The sequence below is a fragment of the Ips typographus genome, linkage group LG7 (genome assembly GCF_016097725.1).
Source record: "Ips typographus isolate SLU linkage group LG7, UJ_Ityp_2.0, whole genome shotgun sequence".
NCBI lineage: Eukaryota > Metazoa > Arthropoda > Insecta > Coleoptera > Curculionidae > Ips > Ips typographus.
Window position 1 is genome coordinate 3,931,965 of NC_138428.1, and position 20,972 is coordinate 3,952,936.

Sequence of the window (20,972 nt, forward strand, 5' to 3'; positions counted from 1 at the left end):
TAAAAGAAGCAAAAGTCATTTAAGTTCCATAAAGTTAGGAAATTACGTTTTCAAAGAAGACAACTCGATTTGTGGAAAGTGTTTTAAACCTACTCAAAAAACTCATATCTTAAGTTAGAGCTTTAACACGAAGAGGATTACAGTATTTTTAAACTTGCAACAGAATTCTGAAAAATTTGATTGAAGATATACAGGGTATTCTAGACATTTTTGGGGCACTAAAATTGTTGTCTGAAGTGTTTTTCTTACTAGATTATTTTTATAAAGACACTCTGTATGTTGTTAGCATACACGAAATAATAAGTATTTAAAAGGTTTTCATGGTTTTACAGAATGCATTGATTTTGTTTATTTCTTATTACAACTATCGAACCGACTGGACAACGATAAGCCAGTGAAATATTGGTTTTAATTATGATAATGCTGTATTGACCCAAAACTTAATTTACACAATTTGGGTCGAATGTCTGCATGTATTTGTATTGATAATGTCAGGTTTTTTAACGACTTTTGGTAGAAAGGATGGCGTTCTATTGGAAATAAATTTCGACTGATTTTCCGAATTTGTATCAAGGATAAAAGTGGTAAAAAGGCATTTATGGCTATAAAACACAAAAGTAAATCTCAAAACTTAATTTTAGCTAGACGTTCACAGCTAAAAGTGTTAAACGGAGAAATGAATTCTAATTTTAGGTGGAAAGTAGCTATAAGTAAATCTGTTGAATTGTCATGAACTTTACTGCTAAAAATATTTTGAATGAGTAAGAAAGTTTTTAAATTTTGGATAATGTCTCTAATATAATTTTATTCAAGTCAATAGAGTCAACGATTTGCCCTTCAATAGGCTAAATATGTGATAAATAGAAAGTTGAATACGATTTAATTAGGGGATCAAAGTATAATACAGTTTTTATGTCTCGATAATGTGAGCATGAAAACTTTAGCTTAAACACTGATAATCACAAAAAGCACTATAAGAAGGTTAGAAATAGACAGCAGAATAAACATAGAAACATCAACTTACGTTGTAATATAAGAAATTGAGAAGAATACCAACTGTGTCTTCATTTACTAATAATTATGTATTGCTCTAATATGCTCAATTTCAATTACTTCACTATTATTCTTTTTTTTGCATTGACATACTTATAGACTTTAGTTTGAGTCAATATTTCGAGATTTGTGTTTTCTATCAAGTTGTGGAAGTACTTACCTATGAAATTTACATTAAAATATCTGCTTTGCAATTACATTTAACAGACTATATTGTCCTGTGTTAGTTTATAGAGCTGGAAATTTTGCCAACATTCAGTAACTATGAAATCTTAAAAAAACGATTTATGCTTGAAAAGGGTGATGACAAAGAGATAATTATTATGTTGTGAAACGCACAATTTTCTGTTAAGACTTGATACAATGGACTTTCTGGTTATGGCTTTGGCATTAGGAAGGCGTGGAAATTTGTCCTTACAAAATATTTATAGTTGCTGGACACACAGTTGTAGGAGCTGGAAAACGACTTAAACGACTTGAATCAGAACCAGATCAATGATAAAATGGAAGGAGAATATAATCAATAAAACCATCAACTCATCATTCTAGCTTTGACTCTTGAGGTTACAAATCCTCTACACAATTCATTTCTGGATATTTTGCTTTATTGCATTAATTTAGAAGGTGAAGACTTTAACGATTGAAATTTCCATTCAATGACTGAAATCAAATTCAAACGCGCGCCAATTTTGGGTGACGTCAGTAATCTGTAGCAGACAATGTTGCCATACTTCAGTGTTCATTATTGACGTCACAAACTGTAATGATAATTGAATTTGCTCCAACAATTATTACCAAGATTTTTTCACACTTACCTGTAGATTATAGTTATATTAATATTTCTGTTCTGTGACTTTTATAAAGTATACAATAACTTAACGCTACATATTTATTGCATCAGACTCTCAAGTCATATTTTTTTCTATTTATTGCGTATATGTATGTGCTGTAGTCTGATCAAATGTGTATGATTAAAAGTAATTCTACTATGTGTTTTTAAACTATAGTTAAGTTAATTATTCCTCTCTATTAAATGGTAGTGTTTTAGGTCACCCTGTACCGTAATACCGAAGATTCCATCTTTGGACTAGTGTTGCTATAGGGCAAGTCAATAAATATTCATGAAAGCCGAATTGCTCTCGGTTATTTTAGAGCTGTTAATTTATTGCGAATTCAAGGATGACAAATTAAGCAAATTCTTCATTGGAAATTTGCATCCATGAAGACCATTAGAAATTCTCATACCAGTTCAACATGTTGTGATTTATTAGCGTTTAATCATTGTCCCTATTGTTGTAAGTTTGAAATAAACAATAATATTCCTAATGATGTGTCTCGGCATCTGGCCAGACCTCTATGCACTGAAGTTCATCGCCGTTCCCCGTTACGATGTTGTCGCCTGTTGCAGACGCCCAAAATGCATTTCCACCATTTTGTTTTGCTGCGCCGGTTCTTCAAAAATGGCGACGACGCTGATTCGGCAACCGCGCGATCTGCGCTTTATGCACATCTCATTCTACTCATTTTCTGCGGCAACCGCGCAATTCAGTACAGGTTGAACCTCGGTATGTTACGTTGCATCGACGATTCTGTAATATGGTATTTGCGCTACGTATCGACGTAAACGGGCCTTTACTTTTTAAGTCCCTAGTGAGATAATATATACGGTAGGATATTTTGTGATTTCGTTACTTTTTTACTTCCATTTTCCATCGGTCGTCGTCTTTTAAAATCTTTTAAGTAAAAATATATACTAAATAGTTACTTGTTGTTGCGACGTTGCCGTTGATAGGAAAGTCGGTTATGTGAAGTGTCGTGTAGTACTACTAGTGAATGTACCGATGTTATCATCTCAGGATTTCCATCCAGCTAATCGTTCCAGGGACCAAAGTGGTACCACTGGATATGTGCCCAATGGTCTCCCAGACCTACAGCTCGCAAATCAGTACTCCCAATATACTCAGTATGGATTAGCTCCTCAAAACCATAATATGGTAGCGATGCACAATTTTGGTGCTGCAGGAGGTAATGGGACCATAAATCCTCATCATTGGGGTCATCAGTCACAACCTCACCCAAGAGGCAGCTATACATCCTCTAGGTTAGTACAGTACATTTTGTGACATCGTCAACGTTTCAGCGGATCGAACAGGTGTCATAAACCCTGCCGGTCATTAGTGCACCGTAAGCTTCTATTTTCTGTTTGTCTTATCACAAACACCATATTAGCTTGATGGTAACATATAAACAAACATTTAAATTCTACCTGTTACGTCTATAGATTAGTAATAATTACGTAATGAACCAAATTCAAATATGAGTGTAATCGTGATAGCACAATAATTATCTACGCAGAAAAAATTCATTTATAACCGATCACATACATTATTAGGCCTGGATTACAGATTTGAGGAAAACCTTGAATATGTGACGTTCAATGTCAAGTGTTATCTGAATAATGAAACAACATACATTAGAGCCTGTTCCGATCTAAAGATCAACTTTCTGGGTTCTCGTTCGTTTTGATTGCATGTGCATGTTTTCAGTAGTACGTTCAACTGCAACGTTTTCAATTCTTGATAAAGTACAAACTGTTTCATTTATAAGGCCAAACAGAACAGAGTAACGTAGGATTGAACCAAAAAAGTAGCACATCACCATCACGAAACATTGGTGATTCTTACTGTCTGTCAAAGTCTGTTCAAAAATTTAGTGATCAGTTCCATAGTTTCAGAATTGTGTGAGGTTCTTGCAAAAGCGCAATAAATTCTGCTTTTGCTTGCATTTTGAATTGAAAACTGAAGTAATGCTGCGATGTTACTGTTGTTGTTCTGTTACGTTACGGTGTTCTGGTGAATGTTTGTACTCTCTATACACCTTTAGAAAGCATTAAAAAATGGCAGTGATTTAGTAGACTTAAGTGCAGTAAGTCTGTTTTACTCTACCAGTTGTTTTTGAGATATGCACTATTTTAGATAGGAAACCATTGTTTCTTATTAGGACTCAGCTCGCTCCTCAAAAGCATTATAAAGACTAATATATTAGTATACGTTTTTCCTTTAAATTTGCTTACAATTTACGTTTTTATTTCAAAACATATTATGCTATACAAAGGATTGTAGTTGTTCTTTAAAACCTTTTTCTTCTGTTTTGTTGTTATACACTGAAACTTATAATACAAATAATTAATTAATCTTATTTTGTTGTTGTTGTGTTGACAAAGTTGACAAAACAAATAGTTTATATTGTATGCTTTAGATAATCACTCAAAAAAAAAACTATAAGCACAATACAGATCACAAACACCTTGCGAAATGTTCCACAACCTTTTGATGACATTGATCATATCAATATCATTGCGATATCTTACAAAATATCAAAATATTCCAAAGGACAAGCAATTTCAAGTTAAAGGGCAAATTGAGGGACACATTTTTGTGATTTGGAAAATATTGTCAAGTGGTGTATAAGATAAAAGAAAAAATATTGGTTTTCAACTTTAAACTTTATACAGCGACTTAATTCATTGAAATAATAATCAATAAAAAAGAATTAATGATTCATTGATAATAGCTCTTGCACTTTCTAAAATTGTTCAATTTTTTTGGACTGGAGGATTTTCAGAATAGTTAGTAATAATATTATTTAATTATTTATTTAGTAAATTGTTTCTTGTTTAAGATTTTAGTCTTTGTTTCTGTCTGTGTTCTTTGGCTTTTTTCTTCAACCAAATCAATGTAAGTTAACAAATCATATTAAACATTTATCTTAAATGAATCCATCGTTGGGACTTCTGTAAACAGGAAGGATCGAGGAAAGGATAGACATACAGATAATTGAAATATTAAATATTATAATATATAATAAAGTTGATTAGAAGGGATACGATAAAGTTTTACATGATTTTCTCTTATACACACAGAGAAACGATCATTTTATATTGCAGTTCAAGCAGTCGAAATGTTTAAACTAAGTTTACCAGCCCTTCGACATATTGAAACACCTACATACATTGTTTTGAATTAGTTAGCATCGAATTAATTGGTTAACCCTGTTTAAGCTTTGTAGGGAATAACCGAAATCAATGACGAAACTTTAGGGCCTGGATTTAGCTCTGCTTTGTAGTCCAGGAAGATTCAGTTTAATGTACAAAAATTAACTGAAAATATTTTGATGTCAAGTTGCTTGGGAATTTAAACTACATTATACCAACAAATACTTAAGATTAATAATTAAATTGCTTTGGATATTTTGGTGAGGATGCACACAGCTTTAGTGCATTAAGTCGTAGGTAGTATTCCTCTAAACCATTTCTAGGTATAGAGGAACTATTGTCACGTACTACTGCACTGATATGTTAAATCAGATTCAGTGACTACAAAACCTATTCAGTCATCATCAACGCAATTAGCAATAACAATGCTTTAGAATTCACGCATTAATCTATTGCAAACGATTTGTTAATTTATTTACTTCAATAGTCTCACCTACTCTGCTGAAACAATTCTTTTTGGTATGCCAAGCACTTTTCAATGATTTTTTTTTTTGATAAATTCGTATTTTTCACTAATAGATAATTCTAGATAATAGTTTTCTTTTCGATTAAGCTTACGGTGCATAATTCATCATTGTTGCTATATTAGATCTATACATCATTTCATCTCAACCTTTTGTGTGTCCTCGGTTATCTCAGGTTAACTCATTATCTCGACAGGACAGTACTCACAGCTTTCTAGTACTCTCAAACCTTATCTCATACAAATATTATTATTAGACGAAGTAATTATTATTAGTAGTTTTTTTATTATTTTAAAACCGAATTTTGGACATTTTGAATTAAACGTGTAGGTATATGGTTTTTTGTCTCGTAGTAACCATATTTCAATCTCAACATCCTGTATAAATGCGACATAACAATCGTTTCAATTCGATAATAATTATTGATACTCTGGGAATCAGCTTGGATTGTTATTTACGCTAATTATAGAAAACAGAGTTTGTAGGAATATTCCTTTAGCGAAAAGCTAAAGATTTTGATAAGGTTTAAAGTGTGTTCTCACCTTACTGGATGACGCAACGTATAAATTTTTGTTGATATAATTACCAAAATCAACTTATTACAACTCAATTTTTCATAGAGTTATCAGCGATAGTTTTCCTAATAATTTAATTTCCTGTATTACTATACCTACATTGTATTCTCGTACTAAACAATTTTTTAAGTATTACTCAAAACAAAATGACTTGCCTTTATGATGAAATTGCATCAAATTAACACCTATTAGGTTATTTGACGCAAGTGATATAAAAAATTACAGTTTTTCTTTGAAACGTACTCATATTGCTTGCTAACTTAATTGGCGATAAGTTATACAATCTAACAGCATCAAAAAAAAGAGACTGTTACAGCAGAATTTTTCTTCAGTCAAAAGATATGATAATGAGATTTTTCCCTAGTGTTATAATCGGTGTATTCTGTTCTTTTAACTCTCAATCAATAACAAATATTATGTAACATATTGGGATGAGCAAATGTGATTGGTTTCAGCATAATTTGCTTTAGCATACTTGGAAATATTTTGAATAGGATGTAGATACTATGTTGTAGTAAAAATTAGCATTTCACAGGATTCTAAAATAGAAAATCACTATGTTTTGATGGATTTATGTATGTATAATGTAAATTGTTTGGTTCTTGCAAGCTTTATCAGCTGAGTTGTCTCTTTTAAGCTGGAGATTTCATTTGATCGATTTTGGTGGTGTTTGTATTAATTTTATTATAAGTTGTTATGTTATTTAAGATATCTTTGAATTTATCCACCTTGTTGGAACACAACCTTTGGCTCAAAAATTATTAATGAGGCTGACATTTGACCTTAACGCCGCGTTTTTAAACGAAATGTTTGCCTGACCTCTCTCACCCACATTAGGAGAATTTATATAACCAATAGGTACAGACAAAAACATAAAATATTACTTCAGTTGGTCTTAATAATGAAAACAGAAACTTTACTGTTTCTTATTCTTCAAATAAGTCCAAGTAGGTATGTTTCTACTGAACGTTTAGTGTCGCTACAACTCACAAATTATCATATTAGTTCAATACAATATTCATAAATTCTGCTACATATTTAACATAGCAACTATGTATTTGAAGGTGATATGTCATCAACAGTTTTTGGCTAATGAATCATTTATTGCATACGAAAAAGTAGAAATTACATTGTCTGTTATCCTTTACGATTTGGATAGGAAAGTAATTTAGCTAAAATTACTTAAGGTAATACTCTACTAATATTGGGGTGATATCGATTAACTCAAAAAATAAAATACATATTTAAAATAGGAACCATATTATCTACAACAAAATAAACTAACTAGGTACACATTTGAATTATTAAACCTGTTCGTAGAGATAATGTCCAACTAGTAATCAGAGAAATCGATACATCCATTGGCCACAAGTCAGAAAACGTCATAGTCACGTGAGAATTCAATCAATGAAACTTGACATTTACTGTTTCTGAGTTGGAAACCAGTCAGAGATTGCCTCTGCAAACAGACTTAATAAGTTCCTATGACTAAACATTTTGGCACCTAGTGTAACTCGAAAATTTGAAAACAAATCAATAAAATACATTGTGCACGTAAAAAACAATACTTTATTGACAAATTTCTAAGTGCCAACAGCATGATCAAGTAACTCTTTTTAACGCAAGAATGTCATATAAATATTTTTTTGCAAATGTTATTCTTTTGTTGTTGTTTTTAGTATTCTTATTTTCATTCTTAAAATCATTGATTTTCATTTTCTAGATGAAAAAAAAAAATTTATAGTATATTTTCTATGCATTATAAAAAATGTCTACTAAAAACAGTCAACTAAGATTTTAATGCATTTTCACCTAAAAAATAATTAAAAAAAATATAATCAATGATAAGCAGCCTCTGTTGCGTAACACCATTGAATCTTCAAAAAAAGGTTGATATTGTTTTCCAAACCAATATCGTGACATTTTAAATGTGTGAGGACTGCATGCCAGAGTTTATTAATAGAGTTCCATTTAATTAATGATGCGTAAAACTGGTGGATGATCCTATTTGCCAAGTTCCGGGTAATCGTCGTATATTGAGTCCAGCGTCCTTTTGTAGCTGGGATATTGCCACCTTATGCATCGATGATTCCAGAAAACGTATTGAATGCCCTTCAATGTAGTGACGGAAATTGCTGCTCCATTGAAACCACGAGCACGTTATGTGTTTGTGGATATTGAGCATCGAGAACTGAGGATTTAGCTTATCTGCAAAAGTGTTAATAATATTCCAACTGGGCCAAATTGTTTTGATTTTAACGCGTAACTGTATGTTAATTGTTTACCAATAAGTGAAAATAAAGATTTGCATATTAATGTAGGTGTCATTATTACCATACAATACAGGTTGGACCACAATGAATTTTTATCCAATATAGAAAAACAGAAATAAGTAACTTCTATTAAGACTTCTTTTTACGGAAGTTTTTTCTTGGATAGAGGGTCGCCAAGAGTGTTAAATCACTTAAAATCTAAGCAGACTTTGAAGCTAGTTTTTGCAGATGCAGAGAATTTTCGTGTATGTGATCGGTATAGTTGTCATAACTCAAAAACTACATAAGAGACTGGCTGAAAAATATATTACATTGACCGTACATAACTCAACATCAACACTTTAACTACAATATCATTATAGATTATACCATTTTAGGATAATTTTGAACTACATAATCCTAGAAAAACTGTGTGTTTATTTTAAATTACTGAACTAAACCAATTGACCTTATCACCTGTTTAACAAGGTAGAGTGTACATTATTTATCAGTACATAAAAACGTTTACTAGTTTGACTTTGAATGCTATAGTTAATTTTTGGCTCTAGTAGTTAGTAAACTAAAACAAGCACGTTTTCATTAAATGATTCCGAGCTGGCAAACGCTAAATGTGTTATCAGTCATCGAGTGCTTGTACAACCACAAGTTAAAGTTCAAATCGCATATTATTAGATTTTTCATTAAAGTGTGGCTTATTTTTGTATAATCGATGTTTATTAGCTCATAATCAAAAAAGGTGCATTTCGTAAATTAACTCGATTGGTTTGATTACCTTTTTTGGTTTGTCGAATGCATTCAACTGTTTAAGCAGTAAATAACCACTGTAATTCCGTGGCACTGTATTAAAAATAAACCTACTACCCAGTCGAAAATAGGTATATAATATAGTAGGTGAAATAAACATTTTTATGGCAATCATCCAGATTTAATTGGTTTAATAGAAAAACCAGGAAATATAGCTCAATCTATACACTTGTGATTTAGATCTTGAGCCGATATTATGTAATTATCATTTTTGCGATACTTTTTAAAAACAACTCATCATATTAGGTCATTTCCATTCAATTTATATCTTATCACAACTTAATTGTGTTTTTAGTTATTTAAACCTCAGTTTCTTAAACTTGCAACTGGTCAACATACGCATTTTAATGTTTACTGTGTCATGTTTTAAGAAGTAATCTAGTTTACGTCTGTGATGGTTCTGTTGGTACTAAAAGTTCGAATAGAAGACACTTCTATTTCCAAATAACTTAAAATATTAAGGGATGGTAAAGGGTGTTAGTCAACCCAAGTTTGCTAAGTACTTTAGACACATTTTAGTAAAAGCTATCAATAATTGAGCAACCAAATTGCTTTTGGACACTAGAATTCTTCCTTTTTGGTCTGGTTCTGTTTTCTGTGCTAACGATTATCTTCTGTATCTTCCAGCTTTTAACTTCTCTATTATGGATTGGAAGAACAGCTATATTAACAGTATTTGAATCATCAATCAAGTCATTTTAATATTGTTTTGGTATTAACCTAACTAATAATAGACATTTTAAAGTAATGTTTGCACATACAATACCGGAATGGAATGCTGTGCTAAAGAAACAAAACATCGTGTTAGTTGATATGCGGATTACTCAAATTGTTTTGCAGATTAATTTACTTCAAAATAACAATTAAATACCTACATTTCACATGCACTTTGTTGGGTTTTTCTTATAGGATATCCGATGCATTTGTTGGTAACTTAGCAAATTTCCAAGGTTAGGTTAGATTCATATTTCAAAATGATCAGATTGTAACTAATTTTTGGTAAAGCTTAAATTAAGAATAAGGCAATTTTGTTCTGAAACTTTATTTTTGGTAGTTTGACTTACGTTTAACTGATGAAGTAAATAGAATAATTGCTTAATTAGGTAAGTCCTGTTGACTAGATCAATTAATGAATATACAAGGCCACCCAAAACGTTCATTAAAAGTTTATTAGGAGCCAATATTATAATAATTAAATAATTATCCACTAAAATAATTTTAAAATATAGCAGGCATCGAATTTATCTTGCTTCCAAAATTTCAAATTTCTATAAATATTTGATCCTAATAAACTTTTAATGAACCGTTTGGGTGGCTTACCCTGTATATGATAAAATATATGTTTTTTCGCGAACTCTTTCCAAATTTACTTGTGGAACACTATTACCACACTATTAAATATAAAACCCACTTGTCACTTTTAGTTTTTTGCTTATTCTAATTTTAAGTCGCTCAACGGTGCATAGTTTTGTTTATCTTTAAGAATTTGTTGTGTCTATTCAATGAAGAAAAAAGTAGTAGAAACTCCTGATTCAGCAGGTACACTGGACAAGTTTAGAATAGTAATATGTCTTTTATGGTTAGTGTGCAACAGCACTACTAATTCTATTTAAATTGATTCGGTAAGATTCTCTCACAATAGCTTGAAATTGTCTATCCTAGCTACAGCCAATCTAACATTTCCTTTCAATAAAATTCGCATTTTTCAAAAGTTAAAGCAGTTTTCAGGTTATGCCTTTGTGATGGATTGATAAATGATTGCACCAAAGCTTGAAAAGTGTATGTGGTTCAGGGGGATACATAATACGTAATTTTGCATTAATCGGTTTTGTCAGAAATACCAAACTTTTATGAGCCACTAGTTGATTGAGGATAAATGAATTGTTTGAGTTTACTGAATTTTGTGTATATTGAAGTTAAATAACTTAATGGATCTAAAAAGAAAAAGATACTTAGAACAGCTGCGTTTTGTCTTTTGAAACCTCTAACAAATAAGAAAATTCTGGATTTCATGCTTTTATTGAAATGGAAACATTTTATGACTGTCCAGCAATGTTGGAAAAACCAATCTAGACAGAGTTGCAGGGGGTTAGTGCTATTCACATTTTCTACAAGTTCTATGTCTTGTAATGTGTGAAGGGACCTTTTATATAACATCTTCTTTTATGCTGTTTACAGTCGTACATTCGAATTTCTGCGTAAAACAAGCATATGAAACTGCAGATAATCTTTCTTCATAAATCCACCACTTCTTGATTGTTTAGTGTTTGTTATCTTGCTTTAGTAAGACAGACGATTTGTGTCATTTTGATGATGATTGATTTGATGTTTCTTATATGTATGTGTACCAATTGGTAGTCACAACTTTGAAAAAACAAAACTTATAGCCAACTTCATCCTACAATTTTATACAGCAATATTTTCCTCAAAAGATCAATTGTGCTATTATACATAAACCCTAGAAAATTACCTTTGGCAAGCCACAATTAGATTAAATTGTAAAAAGTGATTAGAGCAACATTGTTGCAATACTAACTACTGTTTGCGTGTTTTTTTGCACTTTTGCTTGATTCATGTTACTACGACGATAATTACCGCGAAATGACTTTAGCTGCTTTGAAAGTCAAGTCAGGCTAATGTTCTGGTGATCAATTGAGATACCCAAATTGATGATAAAACTTACAATTTCTGTAAGTCTGTTATAGGGAGAATTAAAATTGGTTGTTGGTTATTAATGTTTTCCTAAGTTTTCTGCTAGATATTTACATACTTGTAGCTTATCAAACCACATATAAACCTGTTAAGATCTAAAGTCCTGATCGACTATGTGATAATTGCAATTATTACTGGTGTTACTTAACATTTAAATTCACTTTCATTTAAGAATCCTATTCATCCTTCAACCTAAAAATAAATCAGCATAGAAACCTGACTGGAAAGATTCACTTGAATCTCGAGATAAACTATGACACTTGTATAGACTTCCTCATTGCTTCTCATAAATTAACCACTTTCTACCTTAATATATCATATGAAAAGTAAACTAATAATATAATATTCATGAGAGTTTCGGTTACGAACAGTATGGATGGATAATTGTGTAACAGCAAATTAAGTCACACCAAACCAGTTTAGCGACGTCTAGGGATTCGATATCGAATTATTCTAGTCGTAAACAAAATAATTTTACCAGCGAAATCATTTAGATCTTTTTAATGTACGAGTGTTTTAAGATCGGCTATTTATACATTCAGCACATCGGTTTAAGGAATGCAGCCGATGTTGCGCAAAAGTAGTGTTTATTGTTATCCAGGATATAATTTGTCAAGCTCTATGATTTGTAAAGGTTCACTTTATCAAAATGAGTGTCTTGATTTTGCGGAACAGTAAAGTTCCCATACTGTACAGAACATTAAAGTTGACAAAATATTACTCACTAGTGATAACTAATTGTTTTACTCACAGCAATCGCTTATCTTCACCCATAAAACTGTTAAATCTTCACTCAATATCTTATCTACCATAACCTAACTTAACGTAGCAACAACCTAAACAATCAGGCATCACAACTAATGACCGTTCTAGTATCGACCTCCGGTTTGACCTGGAAACACGACTATAAAATATTCAGGTCACGAAATAATTTAAAAGTTTAAAAGGCTCTTAGAAGTACAAGTGCTCAAAGGGAGTGTTCGACTTGGAGAGCTTTACAACCCACTTAGACTCGCCACCATCTAGGAATTTGATTAAACGATAAAAAAAACTTGCTATCAAAAAGTTACATTACAAGAAGATATTTCAGTTGACTTTTAATTCGGTAAATTAGAAGGTTCTTTTCATCCAACAAACGTTTCTCCAAATTTCTACCGTGACGTTTCCATACATAGGAAAATCTGCTTTCTCTGCTGAATTTAGGTTACCCAGGGATCAACTTTTGACTCCACTATTTAACTGAAAAAGATAGATGGTGAAAAAGGTTTAAGGCAAAGCTTTTAGCAGTAAATCTTCCATTGGCAGTTATATCTTCACGTTTCCAACATAGAAAACTATGAGGACACTTGGGGTACCATTTAATGCCAAATTTCCGTTTTCTCCAGCTTTAAAAAATGTGTGTTCTATCGAAGAAGAAGCAAGAAGGCTTGTACTAAAACCATGTTTACCTAAAATCAAATTTATTAATATGAAGCTGGCAGCGCTAAAAGCTTCATTGAAGGTCAGAATGTTCTAGCAAATAAAGCGCATACACACGCAACGTTGTTGCCAAATTGTTCGTTGACGATATTAAACTTGAGCATCAGAAGTGTGCATTTTTCGCATACATGACCTTTGCTAGATAAGAACAAATTGTTTATTTGGAGGTCGTTATCATCCAAGCTGTTCATTTTGTGGTCCAATCTGTTTGGAACATATTAACCACTTTAGTAAACAACATTGATCAGTCTGATCAGGTATAACGCATCCAAACAGTTGGAAATGTATTAATTATTATTGAATTGAATCTGATGACCAAGTTATTTACTTGCTCATTGCCCTGACGTAACATTTAACAACAACAATATTTATTTTTTAAAATCTGCGCTGCAAACTAGAAGTGATTTTCCAATTTAAACTGCATTGAATTTTACTTGGAAAAATGCGTTGTTAACCAGTTAGAGACACTTAATTTATCAAGAGAACTACTTAGTGATACTACTCAGAATAATTGTGAAAGGTGCAAAGAAATGCATATTCTTGACACGGTACAAGACCAAAAACAAATAGAAGTCTAATAAAGTAAAAACAAAAATAGAAATAACGTTATATTTATACTGAGATTGTAGTGTGCTGCAAAAGGAAACATAGATTTGTGAATAGCGGTTTATTGAAACTACCAACACTCGATCCAACTAAAAGAGAAAAAAGTAAATTGGTGGGGCTTTTGGTTGCACTCAACCTTAACACATTTAATGATTCGTTTAATGTCATAATCAGTTAAGGCTGTGATAGAATAATACTGTGTAATGTTATTGTAGACCTCCTGATCTAAAATCTGGTTGTCGTATTATTGAGTGCATAATTTTAATAAATTCTTCTGCCCTGGATCATTGTGCTTTTCCGCAATTATTATTACCTGGAGCTATTTTGTGAGAAGTTATCATTAGGATACGGTGTTCTTTCTGAAAAATCATTTTAATTGTTATGCCAAACAGAAAACAGAACGAAAATAATTGACTACCAAGTCCGCTTCTTGCAGCTTGGTAATGGTAGGTGTGGATGGTGACAGATGTCCTGCGACCTGATTAGATCTATTGTACCCCATCTTCTTCTGCTATCTCAAGGTTTCCTTGTTCATAGCAGCCCCTCAAGATTTAGTTCCTTTAGGAATTTCAGGATCTTGAGTGGGCCTGTTCGAGGTATTTCTTCCACAGCCAGCTGGGGTAATCCCAGTGTGTTTAATCTTCTGTGGCGTACAGCATAACACTCCAGCAAGATGTGGTGGGGTGTTTCTGGTTCTTTTCCGCAAAACCTGCAAGTACTGTCCTCTTCTAGGCCTAGCTTCCTTAGGTGTTCTCTGAGTCGACAATGACCCGTTAGAAACCCCGTTAATGCCTTGATCTTTGGCCTATCTCAGTCCTGGAAGTCTTTGCCAGTTACATTGCTCTCAGTTCTTCTTCAGCTTTATTAAGTACTTCCTGGACATATGCTTTTCCAATTCCGCAGAATGATTCTGACCCGATCAGTGGCGCTGATGCTCCTTTTCGTGCCAGATGCTCCTTTTATCCTAAATCAATGCTTATCTTTCTATTTGACAGAAGCACTTATAATTTCACCTTTTTCAATACAAATTACATTAATACAAACCATTTTCATTGCTAACTAGAGTATTTGATATTTGAACACTTGAATGCCTCCACTAGTTCCGTGCATTATTATTAACGTCATCAACACTGTAAAAAGAGTCGAGATAACACGTGTTGGTAATTGAAATAAATTTACATTCGGGTGCCCTTTATTGATTTTAGTTAAACGAACCTCAAGCTCTTGAAAATGTTCAGTTTCTGTCAATTTAGCAATTAACTGAAGAGTATATCAGCTTCATACATCAGAGAGTGTACAAAATGTATGTTGCAATGTTGTATTAATTTACAATAATTATATTAGCTAAAAAAAACTAGATGATAGTGCATAGACACTACATTTAAGAAACAGGGAATTTAGGATCAACATGACCAGCATTACAGTCGACAAACTCAAAGAACGATATAAACAAAAACTTGTTTATTACAACCAGACCATGTTATTGCAACAAATAAGATGAGACAGCTACCGAATTGATTCTTTGATCCGATCCGCTTTCGCTTAAGAAATGACCTAGGGACACAAAAACAATTATTCAATACGTCGCTTTTGTTAATTGGTGATCAAGCAATTATGTTAATAAACGTTTTAGCTGAAAGTATCTAATTAACGTAAACGTTAGAAGTGTTCATTGGTATTCATAAACTAATAGTGTAAACAGAACGGGCTGTTAAACTGCGAGTCGTTCAGATTAATGATGCTATTGGCCGGTTTTGGCAAAATAGAACAAAAAACTAGTTCAACCTTTGAAAATTAACTGGTGCAAATTATGTTGAGTGGAAACGACAAAATCGGAATAAATCACTATAATTTGTATTGAACTACGTTCCAAATTATAGTGGCAGTTATGTGTAGAGTGTATGCAAATAACAAAGCTAAACAACAACAGTGATAATCATATTGTTTTCCACAGAAACGTAATTAACACAAGACTAGATTGTTTACATTTTGTGTGGATATAGCAGCATTCATTTCTTATTTTTAATTCAAAAATGGTGATCAATGTAATAATAGATCAATGTAATATTCTAGTCGACAGCTATTGCCTTTTCTGAAAGCTGAAAACTTTGACCTTTTAGATCAATTGAATAATAACCATGTTTTTTGTTTTAAAAAGCAAAACAACTAATTTTTCACTTTGCTTTCTGTTGCTAAAGTAATTTCATATCATCTGTGTAAAGTAGCTACTTAAACTCACACTCATTTGTTAAAAAATATATCAAAGAACAAGTTGCAAACCTTGAAAATTGTAACTTTACAATAGGTGTGTGCATTGTGATAAAACTTACGTAAAGTACATTAAGGTGAACGTGAGGTAAAACCGAGGGGTGTGACACTCTCGTAAATTTGGGCCCATATTATATAATACGAGGATTATCATAGATTATTCAATATTATGCGATATTATTGATAATATTGGTATTATACCCGTATTATTGTATTATTCCAAATAATATTGATATTATATGGTAATATAAGGATTATTATGGATTATTCAATATTATTGATATTATGTCAGTATTATTGTATTATTCGAAATAATACTAATATTATACGTATTATTGCTTGATTAGCGTATTATTAAGGATTATTCTTTACTACTTGGATTATTACATATTATATTAATGATGCAATATTATTGCAAAAGCGCAAACGAGTAAGTTAAAAATTGTTTAGATTATAATTTAGAATACAAAAATGGTATCAGTAAATAAAGCTGTCATAACAAAATCCGAGTTTACTACTGGAATCACTTCAATATTTTGAATGTGTTTTGATCGAGGTTTTTATGGTCATATTTTTTTATTTCATTTTTGTTTCGAACATGTATCAGTTTCAATTTCCTCAATACTGCCCATGTTGTTTCTTATTTAATCACCCGCTAGTAATTTAATATGTAATTGCATAAATTATTAATTTAAAGACGATAAATACATTTTGGCAAAATACTTAGGGAATAAATAAATAAAATAAAAAAATTTGTCAGTTTATTATTGTCACAAGCCGAGCAAAAAGCTCCTTATAATAATCAAGCAAAAAAAACATACCTGCATAATTATTTCTACACTTTTCAATCTTCAGTTGGTTTAGTTGGTTTAAAATGTTTATATTTATTCTTAATAACCAACAATTCCCGCCGCTTTATGATTTTTCATATTATGCCGTATTATTCGTATTATTCAGATTATTTACTATATTATTGGATTATGTGGTATTATTGCATTATGTACTATATTATTGGATTATGTCGTATTATCAAGATTAGTAAGATTATTGCATATTATTAATATTATTTGGTGAGTGACCCAAATATTATTGAAGTGTCACACCCCTCGGGTAAAACGCTAAATGTGTAACTTTTGTAATATTCTTTGTAAATCTAGTGTTCAATTTAGCTGAATGTTTTTAACAGTTTTCTCAACTCTTCTCTGAAAAATTCCATTAACTATTTCATTAACCAAATACTTTCCATGTAAAAATCGGTCGGTCGGACTGGACCATTGTTAGCATAACTTTTACTTGGAAGAAATTTTAATATTGAACTCTTACATTAGGAGAGAAGACCATCACAATTTTAAACATTAAATTAACCTTAACAAATCTGATGGGGTTTGGTGATTAATGATCTCATTTTGCCGAAACTTGTGGGATTGCAAAATTGTTCATTTCAATTCAAAGCTTGTTGTAAATCCCAGAAAAACAAGCAACTAATACTTTAGTGACTTTTTGTTGATTTAGCCTTCAAAGTGGTTGATAATTTTTCCTGCCAAACACTTTTTTTTCAAGGTACTCTTACTTTTTTCCTCATTTCGTATTCTATCTCTTGTTTTTTCTTCTGAATAACAATAAATAATAAGCTGCCAATATTCATAGAGGGATTAGGAAGGTTTCCCCAGTTGCTCCGTTGCGCGAGCTCCTTTTTCCTCTCCCGAACCCCTTTGTTGTCGAAATATACGTATAAACACTGCGAGAAAACTGGAATGGCACGTGTTTTAATCCAGCCGGCTCTGTTCAAACTCGAAACGGTTTATTTGGTTTGTTTTTCGGTGGCACGAATAAATTTCACCCCTTTTGAGTGGTTTGGTGAAATCTGCTCTTTGCCTTGAAATCCTTCATATAGTTTGTTAATAGTAGTGAGTAGTCGAGTAACCACATTTTTCCCTGGTTTGAGTGATGAATTAGGGTGTATTGCGTGATACTCTGTTAAATATTGTGAAGAACTAAAAAAATTAATACAGGGTGTCCCAATGGTAAGGTGAGTTACTTTATCTTTAAAATTCTAGCATCTAGTAGTTCTACAATTGGTTTTTTCTCTCTTTTTTGAGAACAAGTTTTGCTCATTGCTTTGGTTATTGAAAGGTTCTGTTAATAAAATCTAACTTGTAGGAATAATCGAACAAAATTATAAGTAAAATACGCCTGTAAAGATATGGATGCACGTATTTCCGATACCTACGTCGGTATATCCGTCGCCTTGACGAGTTCCCATGACGACGACGTTTGGCGTCCCTCAAGCTGACGGTGTTGTCGCTTTTTCCGGGCGTCGTGGGTCTTTTGGGTTCAATTTTCGATTTTCACGTAGGCGATTAAGATATGCCGCAAATTGGAAAGTTTTGTAACTGAAAACCAAAAATACAGAGAGTTTATGGATATTTTTTTGCTAGAAAATGGAACATAGCAAGTCGGATTTCTCATCCCAGTAAGTAAGTTCAAAGTAATCTAGTAATGTCCTGTAGTCTATTCCATTTAAGTGTCAGAGCTGAAGCTGTTTGGAAAATATCATTATTGGGAATTTATTTGGTATTAAACATTGTTGAACACCAATGGCAATTAACAGTTTACTCTCTAAATAGCGAGTTTAAGTCCTGACGTTTTAAACGATTGTCATATTGCTGAAATCAAGTAATTGCCAAAACAATGTTAAAGCAGATCTAAAAATTGACATTGATGAAAAAGATCAAGGGTCCCAAGCCACATAAAGAATATATTTTTAAAATATCTATTCGATAAATATATTTTCTCAATAAACAAACAAACACACTGTTGTAACAAAATATCATATTAAATCATACACAAGGTAATGATTTTTCAGATAAGAAAATGAAATCTAATCATCTTGTTGAAAAAGAAGCTTTGGTTATAAATTTTTTCACTTTGAATAAGGGCTTCCTTATTATCCAGGCATTCGTCTAGACTGGCGTACCTACCCAAAAATAAGCGATCTCGTTAAAGATATGTTATTTTAGGGCCTTTTCCAGGGAAAAAAACAATTTCAAATACCGGCGCAATTTATGAACGAAAATAGGGAAAAATATGTTTATTTTGTCAGTGGCAGATAATTTTCCTAAATGATGGTTAGAAGCGGTATAGGCATAACTTTGACATAAAATGACGGTACTTTGGAATGGTCAGAAACCTGAAAGTGAGTTTCGATATTAAATTCTAGCCAGATATTTTAACTTCTTCTAGGGTTAACCTTTTGACAAAAGTTCAGGAGAGTGGCTAGTTAAACTGCATATCAGTAGAAATTCAGGGTGCTGAAGGACACAAGTAAGCAAAAACAACATTTCAATCACTTATGAGAGTTGAAACTCAGCTGAAAAAACCTAATTTGTATTTTTCATGTTCAATTTTAAAAATGTAAGCCAAAGAAAAGAAGATTTAAAGGAAGAAAACGCTGAAGACGATGTAAATAAAGATTTATTCGAATTTGAAAATCTAAAATAAAAAAGTGCTCCACCGTGACAATGTTTGCACATTGCCGTGACCAGGATTCGAACCTGGGTTACTACGGCCACAACGTAGGGTCCTAACCACTAGACGATCACGGCTATTGGAGACTTGCAAACTGATCAACAAAATTCTTTAGAATCGCGTAAGATTAACTAAATACCATGCTTCAATGGATACAATTTTAGTAGCTTCACGCTTCAATTGATTGTACTTACTTGTTCATATTTGGCATAACTTGCAGGCATTACATCAACAGTTAAGTGTTTTCAAACTCGCTGGACAGTTGACATAATTGGAGGAAATAAAAATTTTCAAAATTGACCAGGTTTCCGATGAATGTTTTATTTGTTTCTCTCATGGAAAAGATATTCGAAAACTTTCCAGAGAAATGAGCTCTACTGAAACTTTTCACGAAGAAGAAGAGAATAATGTATTTCCTCATCAGGGCTAGGTTCCTGACAGTGTTGCAATATATCAAATATGTCTTTCAAATATGTTCGAACCAAAAAAAATAAAAATCTTCTTTAAAAACTTCTAAGCAATCTTTCTTCTCTGCATTCTTTAAAATACAACTACTAAGATTTTAGGGAGTTAATTAGCTTGATGCGTCATTTGTTTTGATGTTATTACTTTAGAAAACAATTCTTTGAACTTGTGTATGTTGATGCCTTGTTTTCATTTTTGTTTGTATTTGTATGATAACTTTTAAGTTTTAATATAAAACAATAACACTAATAGTTTATAGTGTTTGAGAAGAGCTATAAATTAAATTACTCCAACATTAGACAAGAAAATATGATGAGTTCAGTCTGATCATAACATTTAACATAGTCAAAAATCGTTATTGGTTGGGTTACGACCTATTTTCCTTCTGAATGCACTTTGATAGAATGTTTTTCTCCTTATTGCTATGGAAACTCCACTTTCCATGGCTTCTTATTCGCAGTTAAGTAAAGTAATGAGTGCGGCAAATTTCGTCTTGTTAAGGACAAACTCTCTATTAGATGGCTATTTTCGTTGCTTTTTGGCGTAAACAGAACGTTTTTCTTGATTTCGCTAATATCGTGGCTTGTTTACAGGTTGATTCGGATCTTTGTTTAATGGTTCTCGGTAGAGTTCCTGCAAGGAAAGAACGCAATTAGCGATAAGTTTCTTCAATTAACTTTAACTTAAGCTA

General features: G+C 32.1%; 1 protein-coding gene and 1 non-coding gene across 4 annotated transcripts in view; one reads left to right on the top strand and one right to left on the bottom strand.

Annotated features, from left to right (window-relative positions):
• Positions 1-20,972, top strand: part of LOC145731995 (neuronal PAS domain-containing protein 2-like) — a 51,919-nt gene that overhangs the window by 17,665 nt on the left and 13,282 nt on the right. The window contains exon 1 of one of the 3 annotated variants that reach the window (XM_081984003.1): positions 2,589-3,154. The exons of the other annotated variants lie outside the window; for them this stretch is intronic. Coding sequence (XP_081840129.1) covers positions 2,895-3,154 — 260 coding nt within the window. The 5' untranslated portion in view covers positions 2,589-2,894. Of the gene's footprint in view, positions 1-2,588; positions 3,155-20,972 lie in introns of those variants that run through there. 3 annotated transcript variants of the gene reach the window in all.
• On the bottom strand, positions 19,822-19,893 carry TRNAH-GUG (transfer RNA histidin (anticodon GUG)). The gene has a single exon. It is a non-coding gene; the product is annotated as a tRNA-His (tRNA).